Source organism: Papio anubis, chromosome 14, assembly GCF_008728515.1.
Source record: "Papio anubis isolate 15944 chromosome 14, Panubis1.0, whole genome shotgun sequence".
Taxonomy (NCBI): Eukaryota; Metazoa; Chordata; class Mammalia; order Primates; family Cercopithecidae; genus Papio; species Papio anubis.
The window spans coordinates 54,306,901-54,325,077 of NC_044989.1; the positions used below are offsets into that span (position 1 = coordinate 54,306,901).

At 38.1% G+C, this 18,177-nt stretch overlaps 1 protein-coding gene across 5 annotated transcripts in view; it reads right to left on the reverse strand.

Annotated features, from left to right (window-relative positions):
* The window catches only part of PSME4 (proteasome activator subunit 4), a 106,777-nt gene that overhangs the window by 9,675 nt on the left and 78,925 nt on the right, over window positions 1-18,177 (reverse strand). For 4 of the 5 annotated variants that reach the window (XR_004178252.1, XM_031655157.1, XM_031655159.1 and 1 more), the window contains 8 exons: window positions 17,842-17,994; window positions 15,032-15,136; window positions 13,722-13,813; window positions 12,926-13,057; window positions 12,337-12,545; window positions 10,735-10,820; window positions 1,500-1,628; window positions 210-365 (listed from right to left, as the gene is read on the reverse strand). Coding sequence is in view for 4 of the 5 variants with exons in the window: in XM_031655157.1 (XP_031511017.1) it covers window positions 210-365; window positions 1,500-1,628; window positions 10,735-10,820; window positions 12,337-12,545; window positions 12,926-13,057; window positions 13,722-13,813; window positions 15,032-15,136; window positions 17,842-17,994 (1,062 nt within the window). In the remaining variant the exon portion in view is untranslated. The remainder of the gene's footprint in view (window positions 1-209; window positions 366-1,499; window positions 1,629-10,734; window positions 10,821-12,336; window positions 12,546-12,925; window positions 13,058-13,721; window positions 13,814-15,031; window positions 15,137-17,841; window positions 17,995-18,177) is intronic. The other variant, XM_031655160.1, reaches the window with a different exon arrangement.

The window sequence follows — 18,177 nt, forward strand, 5'->3', positions numbered from 1 at the left end:
TTTGGTACTTTTTGTAGGGACAGTCTTGCTACGTTGTCCAGCCTGGTCTTGAACTCCTGGCATCAAGTGATCTCACTGACTCAGTCTCTCAAAGTGTTGAGGTTATAAATATAAACAATTGCACCTGGCCACAAATACTTATTAAAAAGGGAACTATGATGGTTTCTTTAAATTGACTGAATTTCCATTTTCTATAACTTAAATTTTACCTCTAGTTGTTCGTCCTCCAAAAGACTTATAACCAGCCACCTGATATCTTTAACTGCATCTTCATTGTTTAGGAAAATAAAGAGGTTATAAAATACCATGGTCTGGAGGTAGGTCAGTATTGTATATCGTGCATGCCAAGAACTGCTTCTTGCTGTCTGTGAATGAGAAATAAACGATAAAGCAGTACTGACGAGAACATGAGGTGACAGATAGTGACATTACATACAAACAATGTAACATTCTAATTTAACTCTATTTTCACAGCTATAGCTAGGACAAGCTCATCTTATATTTCCTTATAAATAAAAGGTTGAATGAGGCCAGGTGCGGTGGCTCACGCCTGTAATCCCAGTACTTTGGAAGGATGAGTGAGGTGGGTGGATCACCTGAGGTCAGGAGTTCCAGATCAGCCTGGCCAACATGGTGAAACCCTGTTTCCACTACAAATACTAAAATTAGCTGGGTGTGGTGGCAGGCACCTGTAATCCCAGCTACTTGGGAAGCTGAGACAAGAGAATCGCATGAACCTGGGGGGCGGAGGTTGCAGTGAGTAGACATGGTGCCGCTGCACTTCAGCCTGGGCAGCAGAGCGAACTCTGTCTCAAAAACAACAACAAAAATACCCACACAAAGGTAAAAGTCAATTTCACAAGAGATAATCAGTCATGATTAATGGCTCCTAATTCCTCTGAGGATGGCACATTATTTTACTTTTGGTAGCAGCAGTATGGTCTGGAAAGCAAATGATTAACTACTACTAAATTCTACTACAAAGAAATACCACTGTAGGTTGTTGAAAATATTTTCCAGTGTGTTACCAAATTTAAAATGAAAGCTATGGGAAGATGTCCACTTCCATATAACATGTGTAATGTCTGGAAAAAGCTGACCATACGGTATACTAACAATGCAGGCAGAGAATGTATAGTCAATATAGGTTTCGCTAGAATAGACCAGGTAACAGAAGTGAGCAAAACAAAGGAGAACTGGTAGAAAGGAACCACCATCCCCCTTCCTCATAAGCACTTTTTATCCAAAGCACTTAATAATGAATTAGCTCTCTGCATATTTTTGGCTTGAGTGACTTGCCCAAAGTCACCGAAGGCGGTGGCAGAGCCAGGCACAGAATCTAGGTCTGTTTCTTTGGTCAATATATATGTCTTCTCTTACACTAAAAGAAAATTCAAAACAAAAGCCAGGCGCTGTGTGCACTGCAGCTGACTATGAAATTCTTAGAATGGTAAACCAAAATCCTCATCAAAAGACATAAATAGTATAAACACTCTTACTTGTTTTAGCACCTGAAGTACCAAAGGCACTTGATGAGGGTAAAGCAACCCCTGAGACATTAACGATAAACATAACTTTGCATCTCTTTTCAGTTCATCGTAGCTATTGTCATTTTCCACTGGGGCAATCTAAAAAATAATGTAAAAAGGACAAAAAGGGAAAAATAATTGCCAGTAAGTACAAAGGCATCCTACATGAGAGATAATACATCTTTACTTTAAACAATTTTTATGGAAAAGTTCAAACATATAGAGAATAGTAAAATGAACCCCCAGGAGCCAATCACCTCTTCAATAATGACAAACTCATAATCTTTTGTTTCATTTTTTGCTCCCCTGTGACTCCCATTCCCCAATGAAATTATTTGAAGCAAATCCCTATTTTATCCTAAATATTTTATTATATTATTTCTAAAAGGTCTCTTAAAAAAGAATCATGTAATGGACATCATCACACATAAAACTTCATTACAGTTATAATATAAAATATGTAGCAGTACTCAGATTTCCCCAATTACCGCATTCATGTGTTATTACAACTGGGTTTCTGAAATCAGGTTTAAGATAATGACCATATATTGTACTTACTTCGTATGTTTCATAAATCTCTTTCAACGCATATATTCCCCCTACTATCTTAAAATCCCTTGCTCTGTATTTTTTTCCTTGAAAAAAAAGGCTGTGTCTGTTGTTTTGTAGTTTCCCCCACTGTGGCCTTCCCTGACTGCATCCCTGCAGTGGTATTCCTTGGCCCCAGTAAGTCTTATAAATTGGCTATTAGATGTAAAGGTCTGACTTTATTGAAGTTTACTTTTTTGAGCACAACATAAGTGGTGCTATGTACTTCTTTCATTGATACTTAGTTTTGTCTTTCTGTGATAATCCATTACAAAAAGAGAGATTTGCGAAATGGTCATTCTTTCTTCATTATTAGCTAGAATACTTATATATATATAAAAGTTTTCCCTCATTCCAAATAATGATTTCCTGTCTGTCCTCCAAAAGTAAATAACAACTTTTAAAAGATTATCATTATGAATTCCAACAAATCTGATGGCTGTAGCCGCTGTCATTCTTTTTTTTTTTTTTGAGACAGGGTCTTGCACTGTAGCCCAGGCTGATGTGTAGCGGCACAATCATGGCTCACTGTAGCCTCAACTTCCTGGGGTCGGTGATCCTCCCACCTCAGCCACCTGGGTAGCTGGGACCACAGGTATGCACCATCGTGTCCAGCTAATTTTTTTTTTTTTTGTAGAGACAGACTCTCACTGTGTTGCCCAGTTTGGTCTCAAACTCCTGGGCTTGAGTAATCTTCCTGCATTGGCCTCCCGAAGTGCTGAGATTACAGGCATGAGCCACTGTACCCAGTACCCGTATTTGTTTTCATGAAGAAATCAGGTTTGTCTGGTACCATACTTTGATTATGAATGTATGCTGTTTAATGCCTTAAATTCATTTTAAATATTTTTAAAATACACCCTTGCACATTCAGTAGGGGAAAGTTTTAATAAAGTTTGCTAAGGGACTCTGGGGTGCTAAGTTGGAGGGATCTCATGAGGCCAGCATGGATAACAGAGCAAGATCCTGTCTCTACAAAAAAAAAAAATTAGCTAGGCTTGGTGGTACATGCCTATAGTCCTTGGGAGGCTGAGGTGGGAAGACTGCTTGAGCCCAGGAGTTCAAGGTTACAGTGAGCTATTATCACACCACTGCACTCCAGCCTGGGTGACAGAGTGATACCCTGTCTCTTAAAAACAATAACGTTTGCTAAGGGAAATTATTTCTACCAAACACTGGACAAACTATCATAGTGAATTAATACACTCAGCTTTAAACTGTTGTTAAAAAAAATTATTCTGACATTTGTTAAAATCGTAAGGAAAACTTTATTCAGAGACATCAGGGGTAGGGGGATTCCTCCTAAACCAACTTAAAAGGATTCCTGCAAAAGGCAGAATAGGGTGATCAGATACCAAGGGTGGGGGATTCTTTCTAAACTAAATTAGAGACAGTCTTGCTAAAACTGGACCAAAGACAGACAGGCCAAAGACAGAGCCCAAGGATGAGATCTAGTCAGAAGGAGGGCTCACTCAGAGGAACTGACTTAAGTTTGGTCAAGGAGAATCTTTGTCATAACGAAGGCATGATTCAGTTCTTTTTTGTTATGGGTATTCAAAGACATTTCATAATGCTGAGTTTTAAATATTTTACCTCAGTTAAATATAATCCTTGGTATTTTAGAATAAAAATTATTTCTTTTTGCAAATTAAAAACATACTGAGTTATATGTTTTCACCTGTCCTACTGGGAAAAATCAGGATGTTTAATATCATACTGTAAAAGTGAGTATCTGAGGAAATAACCAATAAAGAAGGGTGTGGAGCAGCCTCTAGCAAAAGCACATATTCATTTACTTTCTACTGGCAATGTATGTCTACCCTCCTATCTCAAAGATACACTGGCAAACATATGAAATGACTACACAAAGATCTACATTGTAGCACTATTTCAAAACACAACACTGGAAATAATTCAAATATCTATTGGATATGGAGAGTGTCTGGTTAAATAAACTGTAGTACATCCTTGTAGTTTAGATATCCTATCATACGAATCATTCCTATTGTTATAAAGTAATCCCTTACAAATCTCTTCAGAAAAGGCCGGGCGCGGTGGCTCACGCCTGTAATCCCAGCACTTTGGGAGGCCGAGACGGGCGGATCACGAGGTCAGGAGATCGAGACCATCCTGGACAACACAGCAAAAAAACGAATCAAAAAAAAAAAAAAAAAAAAATCTCTTCAGAAAAAAAGCAAAAGCAAAATGAAATAAGCGAACCTCACTGTTTATCTGGCTAGCAGAGACATACTTAGAGCAGTGACTTTTAAAAACAGCGTAATATATGCTTTGTGGGATGTATAAAAATCAAATTTAGAGTAACTGTCAACAGGAACCAAGAGTTTTCACGAGAGGTAAAAGATATAAAAATGCAAGTGGTTAAATAAAATCTTAGTAATCCCAAATTTGAATTGAAAATGTCAGTACGAGCTCTCTTTAGAAAATGTGCTGTGTCCACCAAATAAGCCCAGAAACACTAACCAACTGAGTAACAATGAATATCCCTTGAGCCCAGGAGATTGAAGCTGCAGTGAGCTATGATCGTGCCACTGCACTCCAGCCTGGGTGACAAAAAAAGGAAAAGGAAATAACACTGAACATTAAGTATTGAATATCAATTGGTGCGATGTCAGAACACATCATTTTTGAATCCCTGGCATGTGACCAAAATTACTTTATGAATTTAATTCAATCCCAGTAGGAATTGTGTTTATAAAGGTTTAAAAAAATTACAGAAGTATAAACTTGACAAGGAGATTCAAAACCCTGCCTTGGTGTGGGTGAGGAAGAATATGGTTGATGTAATTTAACCACATCTCCAAAATGGCAGGACATCCACAGAAAAGTAACTTAAGTTGGAAAATAAAAAATGAGCAGTATAAGGGTATTTCTTTTTCTTTTTTTTTTTTTTGAGACGGGGTCTCGCCTGTTGCCCAGGCTGCAGTGCAGTGGCGCAATCTCGGCTCACTGCAAGCTCCACCTCCCGGGTTCACGCCATTCTCCTGCCTCAGCCTCCCTAGAAGCTGGGACTACAGGTGCCCGCCACCACGCCCAGCTAATTTTTTTTGTATTTTTAGTAGAGACAGGGTTTCACCATGTTCGCCAAGACGGTCTTGATCTCCTGACCTCGTGATCTGCCCACCTCGGCCTCCCAAAGTGCTGGGATTACAGGCATGAGTCACCGTGCCCGGCCAGGGTATTTCTTTAGAGACAAAGAGGTGTGCAAAAGCTTGAAAGTGGTGAACATGGGCTGGGCAGAGTGGCTCATGAGGATCACTTGAAGCCAGGAGTTTGAGAGCAGCCTAGTTCCAGCTACACAAGACACTGAGGTGGGAGGATCACTTGAGCCTGGGAGTTTGAGGCCATCCTGGACAACACAGTGAGTTATCATCTCTTAAAAAAAAAAAAAAAAAAAAAAAATGCAGATACATCTATTTTGCCCAGCAATTTTACACCTAGGAAATATCCTAAAAATATGCTCACATGTGCAAGATACTTAAGAACAGCCAGAGGTTCCATCAACAGAAAACTGGTTAAATTTTTAAATGATGGTACAATTTAGTCATAAAAAGAGGCAATTTTGTGTAATGATATGAAAAGATGGACATGATATACTGAGTTAAAAACCAGAATCACCTTGCAGAATTAAGTAATTGTTATTCATAAAACAATTTCACAAACACATTTGTAGGGTATAGCAGAGACACATTCATAGTCAAAGGTATAAAAGGACATACACCAGCAAAATCAGGGTACAAATGGTAAATACTCAACAGTTCACATCTCTAGGCATTACAGGTGGAGTTCTTTTCCTGGTCATTTTATTCACACTCACACTAAATATGAGGTGATTTACAGTTTGGGTAGTTAACTGTGGTATAAAAAAGAAGATATTCATTTGCTAGCAAGGTCTATTATCACCAGAATTTAAGATGACTCACTCGTCTGTTGAATCAGCAGTCTCTCTTCCTATCATTATGGAAAAAAAGTGTTTTTCTAATGAAATTAAGACACAATATTCTCAAGTACAGTATGGGTGAAAATGTTCTACTAAAAAGAGTAAAATCCTAAAATCCAATAGATAAATTTCACCAGATAGATTATATACTAAACTATGTTAACCAGTAGAAAATGCGGTTCATTTAGTTAGCAAAGGAATCACCTTATATTTTTCTCCTGATTATTGAAAAAAAGTTTTTCTAAAGAAATACCATCAATGTGAGGTGACTGTATCCACTGTACCACAGTATCTGTACATTCTTAAGTTTCACATATGCAAAACTATAGTGGTGGATTTTGAGGAGCATTTTCTGAAGTTTGAAACTTAGGATAAAATACCTCTCCTCCCTCCTGACCACCACCATTTGAGCCCTTAATTGTTCCAAATTAAAATTCAGTTAAAGATCAGTAAAATAATAATATAAGTATGTACTTCACCACTGTGCTTTCTGCTTTCCAGGTATGTCATTTCATCCTTCTAACAATTCTGTGAGGGATACTGATATTAAACTCCCACTCTTTATATAGGAGAGAAGTTCAGAAGCTTGTGCAAGGTCACAAAGAAAGCACCTGTCACAGGCAGAATTTTTTTTTTTTTTAAACTGTCACCCAGGCTAGAGTACAGTGGCCAGATCTGGTTCACTGCAGCCTCCGCCTCCAGGGTTCAAGCAATTCTCCTGCATCAGCCTCCTGTGTAGCTGGGACTACAGGTGTCTGCCACCACGCCCGGCTAATTTTTGTATTTTTAGCAGAGATGGGGTTTCACCATGTTGTTCACGCTGGTCTCAAACTCCTGATCTCAAGTGATCTGCCCGCCTTGGCCTTCCAAAGTGCTGGGATTACAGGTGTGAGCCACTGTGCCCAACCTACAGGCAGGATTTTAAACTAGGACTCTATTTACCCGAAAGCCAGGACTTTGTAAGCTATTATTGGTTGGAAAACCTCTTCCTTTAATCTTAAGAATATGAAAACTCTTAGACCAGAATAGGCAAGTTTATATATAGATATATATAAATATAAATTTAATAAATATATATTTCAAGGTTTTTTATGGATATAAAACTGCTTTTTATGGGATAGGATAAATAAGATTTTTAACAGAACAGCCAATGTACCATATGTTTCTTACAACAATGTGTTAGCTGAAGTAGATCCAGCATTTTCACTTCTTGTGATTTATCCTATAAAAAATATGTGCAAAGTGCAGAAGATATATACAAGATGTTCACTGTATCATTAATGAGGAGGAACATGTCTACAGTGTTTACCATGTGCCTGATGCTGCTTTAAGCACTTAGCATATGAAAGCACCCCTTATTCTCTCAATTTAGGATGCAATATCTTTTAATCTAAACTCTTGCTATTTGCTAATGGCAACTCAGGAAATGGAAAATGTACATAATTCCTTGTTACCAGACTCAGCCACCCACTCCTCAATTTGGATGAGGAACACGTATTAACTCACTTAATCCTTGTAACATCCTCAGGATGCGTGGTGTTATTACCCCCATTTTACTGATGAGAGGGATAAAGTTCGGAGGGGTTGAATTAGATGCCCATGATTACATAATGAGTTCATGGCCCATGGAGATGAATTTGATCCAGGCAGCCTGGCTCAAAACTTCATGCTATTAATGACTCCACTCACTGCCTCTTGTTGTCTACCTAGTGAACAACTGTGATAAAACCAAAAATCTACTACTAGCGAGCACACTGGATATTAAATTCTATAAGCCACATAAGGAATAATACAGATATCTACTTACTGACGTGGAAAGGTACATATATTGATTACGTTCATAAAAGGGAAGCTGTAGAGCTACTGGCATGACTCTACTGAAAAACAACTATGTAGGAAAATAACATTTGAGGAAATATAAATAAAAAGAGAAATATATATAAATAGAAATAATAAATAAAACTATGAACATTGGCTGTTATACACAATTAGTCTTGTCAATCTATCTTATAGATTTTTTATGAGTATGTGCTGCATTTATAAACTCACAATAATTTTAAGAAAAAAAGATACATATGAGAAAGGTTAATGGTAATGGTAGTTTATGAATATTTCCCTCCAACTTTCTAAGTTTTCTCTCAATAGGCATGTATTTCTTTCTAAAAGGAAAGAATTAAACTTACACTGTTACTGAAATTTTCCACAAACTTCAAAGTAATGAAACTCATTTTTATTAAATTAGGAATGGGAGACCGAGCACAGTGGCTCATATCTGTAATCCCAGCACTTTGGGAGGCTATTGTGGGAGGACCACTGGAGATCAACCTGGATAACATTAGACCCCAACTGTACAAAAATTTTTGAGAAAATTAGCCAGGCATGGTTGGTGTACACCTGTAGTCCCAGCTACTCGAGAGGCTGAGGCAGGAGGATTGCTTGAGCCCAGGAGATTGAGGTTGCAGTGAGCCATGACTGCACCACTGCAGGGAGACTGTCTCAAAAAAAAAAAAAAAGTGGCGGGCAGGGCAGGGGGCCCAGGTGATAAGCTGCCATCCGCTGGTCTCTCCTCTGAAATGCATGTTGTTGACCACCCACGATCAGGTAATTTGGGTTTTAAACTTTGGAGAGTTGATAATAATCTAGTCCTTTAAATGGTTCTAATTTAGTTCATATAAATAAGTTATGAGGAATATGCTAACTAAATCATCTCTATTTGTTGTGTTCTCATCACCCCTAACCTGTGAATGTTGGCTCAATTCTTACACTTTTTTTTCTCCCATCTACACCCATTCCCTTGATGATCTCATTCAATTTCATGGTTTTAAATACCATCTATGGTGATGACATTCAAGTTTGTACCACCAGGCTGCACTGCTCCACTGAACTCTGAATGTGTACCCATTATCATCATTTATAAAAGCATCTTGACTTACAAGTCTTACAAGCATCTGAAATATGTTGGAAAGGGAATTTCTGACCTCCTCTTCAACTCCTTCTGTGCTCCTCTCATGGTTTAGTAAACAGGTTTCTTTTAAACGCCTCTCTTTATCCTCACCCTCTACACATCTGATTTATGGGCAAAATAACTATGATGTGATGCCTTTGTACCTCTGGCCCCATGCATCATGATGGCCTAGGAGATTCTCAAACTCAATATTAGTATATCCAGGTGAAATGTTAGGCTTGTCAATGGTAACTTATATTGCACAGCTTTCTTTCTTTGTTTTTTCTGAGATGGAGTCTCGCTCTGTTGCCAGGCTGGAGTGCAGTGGTGCAATCTCAGCTTACTATATACTATAACCTCCACCTCCCGGGTTCAAGCGAGTCTCCTGCCTCAGCCTCCCAAGTAGCTGGGACTAGAGGTGTGTGCCGCCATGCCCAGCTAATTTTTGTATTTTTAGTAGAAATGGGGTTTCACTATGTTGGCCAAGATGGTCTCGATCTCTTGACCTTGTGATCCGCCCACCTCGGCCTCCCAAAGTGCTGAGATTACAGGCGTGAGCCACCGCACACGGCCTCTATCATACAGCTTTCTAATGACCTAAGTTTTTCATAAACTTCAAGTGAATTCAAATCATTCTTCTACCAACTGCCCTCTTACATACTTGCCTATATTTGTTCTGAATGAAAGAAAAGGGATGGAACCCCAGCTATCCTAACAATCATTGCACATTATGAATTTATGAATGTTCTATATCTGCTTGGTATGTGACAGAGGAAAAACATTTAAGTACTAGGTAGACTAATCCTATGTACACCAAAGACCTACAGGTAAGGACTTATACACTAGCAGCTACTGTCTACTTTTATACCCCAAAAGATCCCAGGGATATTCCTGGGTATCATCGTCTGCATAGCATTCTTAAAATATTTTAGTAGTTCAATCTTTGAAAGTTACTGGTACAGTTATCTGTTTGAAATTTCCTAAAGACAAAGTATACTATAGCAAATCAAAAGTTTAGCATGCCATTTGTTAATCAACAATAATAAGGGCTCTCCTCCTTGGATAATAATAACTGTATTGATGAATAATGTCAAAAAGTGGTGATGTTTATGCCAAGCCTTTCAAATGTATAATTAACACTGTTTTCCTAACCACAGTCAACCATATCATTATTGCAAACTATGATTTTGGAAACTAATGAGTCAACCTGTGACCTTAGTTCTACTAGCTGCATCCCCTGAGTAGATGATTAGATAAAACCATTCAAACCATGCCTTTCATTAACAAAATGTCATTATATGATACCAGAGGCAAATGATTTCCTGCAGATATTTGTTAAAAACAGTTATAGGGCCCTTTAACATTGTAAAATAAACACAACATACTGAACACTTTCGTTTGTAGATTATATTAGTAAAGAAGTCAGAAACGGCTATATTAAAACATTTCTTTGTAGCTTTTCTTTTAACTATTAATAGTCCCTCTAATCTATTATTACTGAGAAATTAGCTATCAGGTAAAACAATATGCTGTTAAAATTTCATGTAGCTGTCAAAATCTCGCTATCACCTAATATTAAAAACACGATTTCAACAAATATTAAACCACTATCACCTAATGATTTTTCTGTGACCATTTTACTTTTTAGAGTTCCAATCAAAATTCACACACTGTCTGAAGAAAGGAGATGCATTCTTAATTTAGCAAAACCTTACCTTAAAAAACAAAGGTAGAAGCTGAAGTTGTTCTGTGACTGCTGTAGAAAAGGATCTTCCTGCACTTGCCATCAGCCATTTCAATACTATTTTGAAAACAAACATGCAGAGTAAGTCTTTGCTATTCATTTACAGACCACAAAGTAGAACAATACTATAATGTTAGTGTCAGACAGCCACTCCAATCGCTCTTCAATGTTACGAAAGAGATCATCTATGTTACTTCATAAATTAGACACTTATTGAGAAGCAGTATAACAGCACCCAAAATAAAATTTAAAACTTTTATGCATAAAAACATACTATCCAGAGAGTAGAAAGACAACCCACAGGAGAAAATATTTCTAAATTGTGTATCTGATAAGGCATTGATATTAGAATAAAGAAAGAACTAAAGCTCAAAAACAACAAAATAATCTAATTCAGAAATGGGCTGGGTAAAGTGGCTGGCTCATGCCTGTAATTCCAGCACTTCTGGAGGCCAAGGCAAGAGGATCCCTTGAGCTCAGGAGTTTAAGACCAGTCTGAGCAATATACGGAGACCCCTGTCTCTAGAAAATATTTAAAAATTAGCTGAGTGTGGTGGTGGTGCACACCTGTAGTCCCAGCTACTCAGGAGGCTGAGGTGGGAGGATCTCTTGAGTCCTGGAGGTTGAGGCTGCAGTGAGCAGCCTGGACGACAAAGTGAAAGGTAGCAGAGGGGTGGGTAATGAATGACATGAGTAAATATTTCTCCAAACAAGAAATACAAATGGCTTATAAAGATTCTTGAAATATCAGTAATCATTAGGGAAATGCAAACCAAAATACCTCTTCGTACCCACTAAGATGGCTGTACTTTAAAAAAGTATACCACAAGATACTTCTTCATACCCACTAAGATGGCTATACTTTAAAAAAGCAAGCAAACAGAAAACAAGTGGTGAGAACACGGAACGCTTGTGCATTTGCTGACTGGAATGTAAAACGGTGCAGCTGCTGTGGAGAAGAGTCTGGCAGCTCTTAAAAAACTTAAGCACAGGAATACTACATGGTCTCACAATTCCACTTCTAGTACATACCCTGAAGAACTGCAAGCAAGCACTCAAACAGGTACTTACACAAACATCAATGTTCAGAGCAGCATTGGTCACAATAGCCAAAGGTGGAAACAACCCAAATATCCAGCAAACAGACGAATGACACAACATGAATCAGAAATTCATTCATTCAACTTGAAAATACAATGTAACATGAAATAAGCCAGACACAAAAAAGACTTGTGATTCAACTTATATGACCTACCTAGAGTGGGCAAATTCAGAGATGGAAAGTAGACAGTGGTTACAAAGGATGTGGGGAGGGAAAATGAGGAGCTGTTGTTAAAGGGTACAGAGCTTCAGTTTCGTATGGTGAAGAGAATTCCAGAGATAAATGGTGGTGATGGTTGCACAAGGGTGTGAATGTACTTAATGCCACTGAACTGCACGATTAAAATTGGTTAAAACAGTAAATTTTTCATTACATCTATTTTACCACAATAAAAAAAGAGGTGGGAAAAAACTCCACAGGATAATCGAATAAATGTTTTCAAATGAGTTTCTACTAATTTTATCCACTCACTGGTTTTCAAGAGTTTAATGCCCTGAGTTCGTTCATCTTCTTCACCAATTCCATTTTCTTCCATAACATGGTTCTGAATTTCTTCATCCACATCCATGAGAGGTTTCAATTTCTCCAGAATTCGAGCAGTAAACTCAGGGACATGAGGCGATGTGGTTGGTGCGGTATTTGGCAAAGAAACATCAATCATGAATATGTAGGTCAGCACGCTGCAAAATAAAATACTTCATATAGGAAGAGGTACCACATTACCAATAAAAATGAGGTTCAAAAGTTATGACCCAATCAAAGCAAACTGTCCCAAGACAATTCCTGGAGTGGGTCTTAGATTATGCCTGTGTGTAAAAGAAGCCTTATAATTAAGAGGTATTGAAACTTAAGTGTTGTGACTGCTCATCTTTGGCTTCTGAGGACGCTGCTGTCCTAGTTTACATTCAGTGTTGCATCCTGGTTCCCACGACACAATAGCAAACAATTTGAGAAAGACACCATGAAACCCACTGACAACATAACCAGCATGTATTATTAGCTATTACAATTTAAAAAACAAAGCACTCGAGAGGTATACCACAGAGAAAACGGTACCTACCTTCCTATTCTTTCTCTGACATTTTTGTAAACCTGGGTGAGTTTAGGCTCCAAATACTTCAGTAGTCTGTGCAATAGTTCAGGCACTCTCCACTCTTGCTGGGCAAGGCCACCTTGTAGTACATAAAGTCGACTAAAATTAAAGCATCGTAGTGTTATTTTGGAGGCCCTTTCTGCCTTTACATATTGACAGTATGGACAGACAATGTCTGTATTTCACTTAAAACTTTTTCATTTTCTCACCTAATAAATACTACAATATCCACAATTCAAAATAGCCTGTTTATGAAGATTTTATTTTTCCTTCTGTATTTGCATTTCATCTCCACTACTAGACAACTGAAAGAAATACTGACTTCAGAATACTCACCAAGTAATATTTAAACATCAGAATTCAAGTTTTCTCATTAAGTACTTCTTCTTTTGAATGAAATTATCCATATTTCTATTGTCTAACTTTCTACAGCACCATATGCCCCAACCAAGGCAGTTTTTCCTTAAAATGATTACTCTCTCTTTGTATCTTTTTAACATAAGATGTGATGAAGACACAAAAGTACAAAAGACAATTCCAATAAAAGATCTGACAGCAAAGAATGCTGACTCTAATTTGCGTTTAAATTGCTCAGGTTGCCTACATCTCACTTACTTATCCAACTAATAAATAACTCTTATTAAGTATCACATGTTGTATGGAACCAGATCACAACACCTTCCAGAAGAAAGTAATTACTTCATCTAGACTTTACAAGTATAGACCATTTATAAACACCTCATAGGTTTTTAAAAAAATTTACCATGCATCTACAAAGGATCCTCCTTCACCACTCAATGGTGATTCCAACAGCAGTTCAAAAAGCCAGTGAAGTTTCCGGGGATCTCTGCTTTCCTGTGTTTAAAATATGATGTAACAGTTAACAGGGGACCTACAATTCTATAAATAAATCATATTCAGTTATTTTATTTAATTTTGTTTTTGAGGCTAGGTCTAACTCTTGCCCAGGCTGGAGTGAAGTGGTGTGATTACCTCCCAGGCTTCAAGTAATCCACCCGCCTCGGCCTCTGAAGTAGCTGGGACCACAGGCATGTGCCACTATGCTTCGCAATTTTTTATTTTTTGTAGAGACAGAGTCTCCCTATGTTGCCCAGGCTGGTCTCCAACTCCTGGCCCCAAGCAATCTTCCTGACTCGGCTTCCCAAAGTTCTGCGATTAAAGGTGAGGGCCAGTGCACCCAGTCATATTCAATTATTTTAGAAATACTAAAAACATATATAAGTACAGTCACCCCTTGGTATCTGTGGCAGATTGGTTCCAGAACTCCCTTAGGATACCAAAATCCACAGATGCTCAAGTCTCTTATGAAAATGGTGTAGAATTTACATATAACCTACGCACACCCTCCTGTACACTTTACATCTTCTCTAGAGTATTTGTAATACCTAATACAATGTAAATGCTATGTAAATAGTGGTTATACTATATTGTTTAGGGAATAATGACAAGAAAAAAAATCTGAACAGGTTCACTATAGACACAACCATCCCCCACCCTTCCAAAATATTCTCCATCTCCTCAGGTTGGCTGAAACGACAGATGTGGAACTTATGGATATGGAGGGCTGACTGTATAGAAGAAGAAAATCAAACTAAAACTGACAGATGACTCAGATTCAAATGTGACAATCATAGTTCAAGTTAAAAGTGAGAAAACTGTTGTTAGTTAAATGGATTATCTTAAATCAAAGTACACAAGCTATGGACATATCCGGTATAAAAAATAATACCTTAACTTTGTATTATGTGGCTTTTACTATATGTAAGTGACATTTCCAAATACATGATTGTCACTTAATTTTAAAATGCATTACCACAGCAGAGAAGATAAAATAATCACTTAAGAGTTACCTCTCAAGATTTATTTGAAAGGCTAAATAGAGCCATCTCCAATTACGTAAGATGACAAAAGTATGAACAAACTTTCAAGATTCAAGAAGTGAGTTACTTCACTTAGAATAATAGTCTCGAATCCCATGGAAATAAAAAACAGAGACAGTATCAAACAGTTTGAATACACGAGTTAGACAAAGAAAGATATAGGATAACTTACACAAGATGTTGCTATACAAGCTCCCCAGTCATTATAAGTTTCTACGGTAATGTTGGACAGTGCTGTTCTAAGCAGAGGGCACAGAAGCTCCCACAGCTTCTCCACCTACTCAAAACAAAATATATGGGTAAGAGTTAATGACACTCTGAACATTTTTCTCCAAATATCTTTCTTTACCTGGAAATGTACGCACATATAAATACATCATTTAAATTATTTTTGAGACACGGTCTCATACTATTGCCCAGGCTGGAGTGCAGTGGCACGATCATACCTCGATGCAGCCTTAAGCTTGTGAGCTCAAGTGATCCACTCACTTCAGCCTTCCAAGGAGCGTGGACTATAGGTGTGTGCCACTATGCCCGGCAATTTTTTTTTTTTTTTACTTTTTGTAAAAACAGGATCTTGCTATGTTGCCCCAGCTGGTCTTGAACTCCTAGCCTCAAGCAATCCTGTCACCCTGACCTCCCAAAGTGCTGGAATTATAGGCATGAACTAGTATGCCTGGCCCCAATTATTTTTTAGAGCACCCAATTAATCCACGAAAGTACCTCACTACATTATCATCATACATATCCAGATATAGGTGAAATGTTTCCCAAAAGATACTCAGAAAAGAGTAAATACTTTGTGTGGCTCTTTAAAAAAAATATCTTGGCTGAGTGCAGTGGGTCACGCCTGTAATCCCAGAACTTTGGGAGGCCAAGGCAGGGGGATCACTTGAGATCAGGAGTTTAAGACCAGCCTGGCCACAGGGCAAAACCATGTCTCCACTAAAAATACAAAAATTAGCTGAGCATGGTGGCACATGTCTGTAATCCCAACTACTCGGGAGGCTGGGGCAGGAGAATCGCTTGAACCTGGGAGGCAGACGTTGCAGTGAGCCGAGATCATCCCACCGCACTCCAGCCTAAGCAACAGAGCGAGACTCCGTCTCAAAAAACAAAACAAAACAAAACAAATCTCTCATATGACTGATAAGTGTTCTTAAAAATCTTATATAATAGTACACTAGGCTGAAACAAAACCTCAATCAAATTTTCCACATTTCTCAAGATCATTTGATTAAATCTTAGAGGCAATGAATGACATTTTAATTTAATTTAGTAATTAGTCTGAGATATAATCTTCAAATTCCAAGTCTTGGATAAACAGTCCTTAAAAACACATACAGTTGTACAGAGACTGCATTTACGCACATATATTTTCTCAAAGGTTAATGAGCATACAAATCACCTTGAGGTCTTAAAATGCAGACTGATTCATCTTAAGTGGGCCTGACATCTTACTTTCCTAAAAAGCTCCCAAGTGCGACCTCTGCTGTAGGTCCATGGACTGTACTTTAGTAAAAAAGGACATACCTTGATTTCATCATTACACACTGTGTGCATGTATCAAAATATCACATGTACCCCATAAACATGAACAGCTACTATTATCAATTTTTTAAGTTCCTAAAAAAAAAAATCTGAAATTTGTTTTAAAAAAAAGAATGAATGAAGGCCAGGCACAGTAGCTCACACCTGTAATCCCAGCTCTTTGGGAGGCCAAGGTAGGCAGAGTTCAAGAGCCAGGAGTTCGAGACCAGCCTGGCTAATGTGGAGAAACCCCGCCTCTATTAAAAACACAAAAATTAGCCTGACATGGTGGCGCATGCCTGTAATCCCAGCTACTGAGGTGGCTGAGGCATTGCTTGAACCCAGGGGACAGAGGTTGCACAGAGCCATGATCACACCACTGTACTCCAGCCTGGGCGACAGAGTAAGACTGTCCAAAAAAAAAGAAAGAGAAGAAACGCAGACAAGGAAGATGGAAGGAAGGAAGGAAGGAAGGCAGACAAGGAGGAAGGAAGGCAGGCAGACAAGGAGGGAGGGAGGGAGGGAGGGAGGGAGGAAAGGAAGGAAGGAAGGGAGGAAGGGAGGGAGGGAGGGAGGAAGGGAGGGAGGCAGGCAGGAAGGAATTCTTCAGTCAGCAGGAAGGGTTTGAGACAAAATTTTCAGTGGCAGCACTGTTTTGATTTTACCAAAAAAAGCTTTATCTCAAAGAACATATAGGGAAAGGAATTATGTTTTACAAAACAGGTAACTCAAGAGTGGCTTTAGTAACATAACAGATGACAAGACCACATGTAACATTTTAAAATAAAATTGTTTCTCATAAGCAAAAGTGTTTGCAGTCCTAAAAATTGACCGAAGAACCCTATTCGTGTCTTCTCTTCGACAAAATAATGGTCTACCTTATGTTCAGGTAGTCCTGACATTTGACCAGGTTATTTTTAGTCTGGTGCATTTTGCTAACAAACTAACCTTAAAGACAGGTGTATGAAAACTAAATCTTACAATTAAAAAGAGGGATACTCTAAAAGGGAGAGTCAAACTCCAACTGTCTAGAAGACTAGGCAAGTAATATAAATGATAAGGAGGCTAAGAGAAAAGACTTAATGAGAAGCTGGAATGGCTTAATGAAGGGAGAAGCGCACATGCACCATCAGCAGAGTGACACAGTGCAATAATGTAGGACCAGTGTTCCAGGATCTTCCTCTTTTTCAAGAAACTGGAATTCTTTTTTTTTTTTTTTTGGATTTTTTCCACCAATGTGGGTAAATATTTCAAAAATTTAAAGATAGTAAATGTTCTTAGAGACCATTAGGCTGTAATCCGTAATCAAAAGCAATGTCTACATATCGGCATATTTCCTATCACTGAACATTTCATATTTTAATTATCAGCATCTAATGTGTTGGGAATTGCCACCAAAATGGGTAACATAGCTTTAACAGGAAATGTTCTGTACAAATATTAATACATCACCTTTTCAAATGTCCAATGCTTAGAACCTCTGATTAAACCAGCTATAATTTCTGCAACACATCGCTGGGTGCTTTCATGTGAATCTGCAACCAAACGTTCTAAATGCGGCTTCAGAACTGGCAGGAAGGCATCATCAAAATTCCTGAATATACCCTATAAAAACAAAGACAGTTCTTCAGTACTCAAATGGCTATCATCTCAATTATAATTATGCTTGTAATTATTCTGTACATTACTAATGTGCTTAAAAACTCCAAGCACACTCCCCTTTAGAACTGCTTTAACAATTCCGATAAGTTAAAATAGTAAGAATATTGTCATTTTAAACATCACATT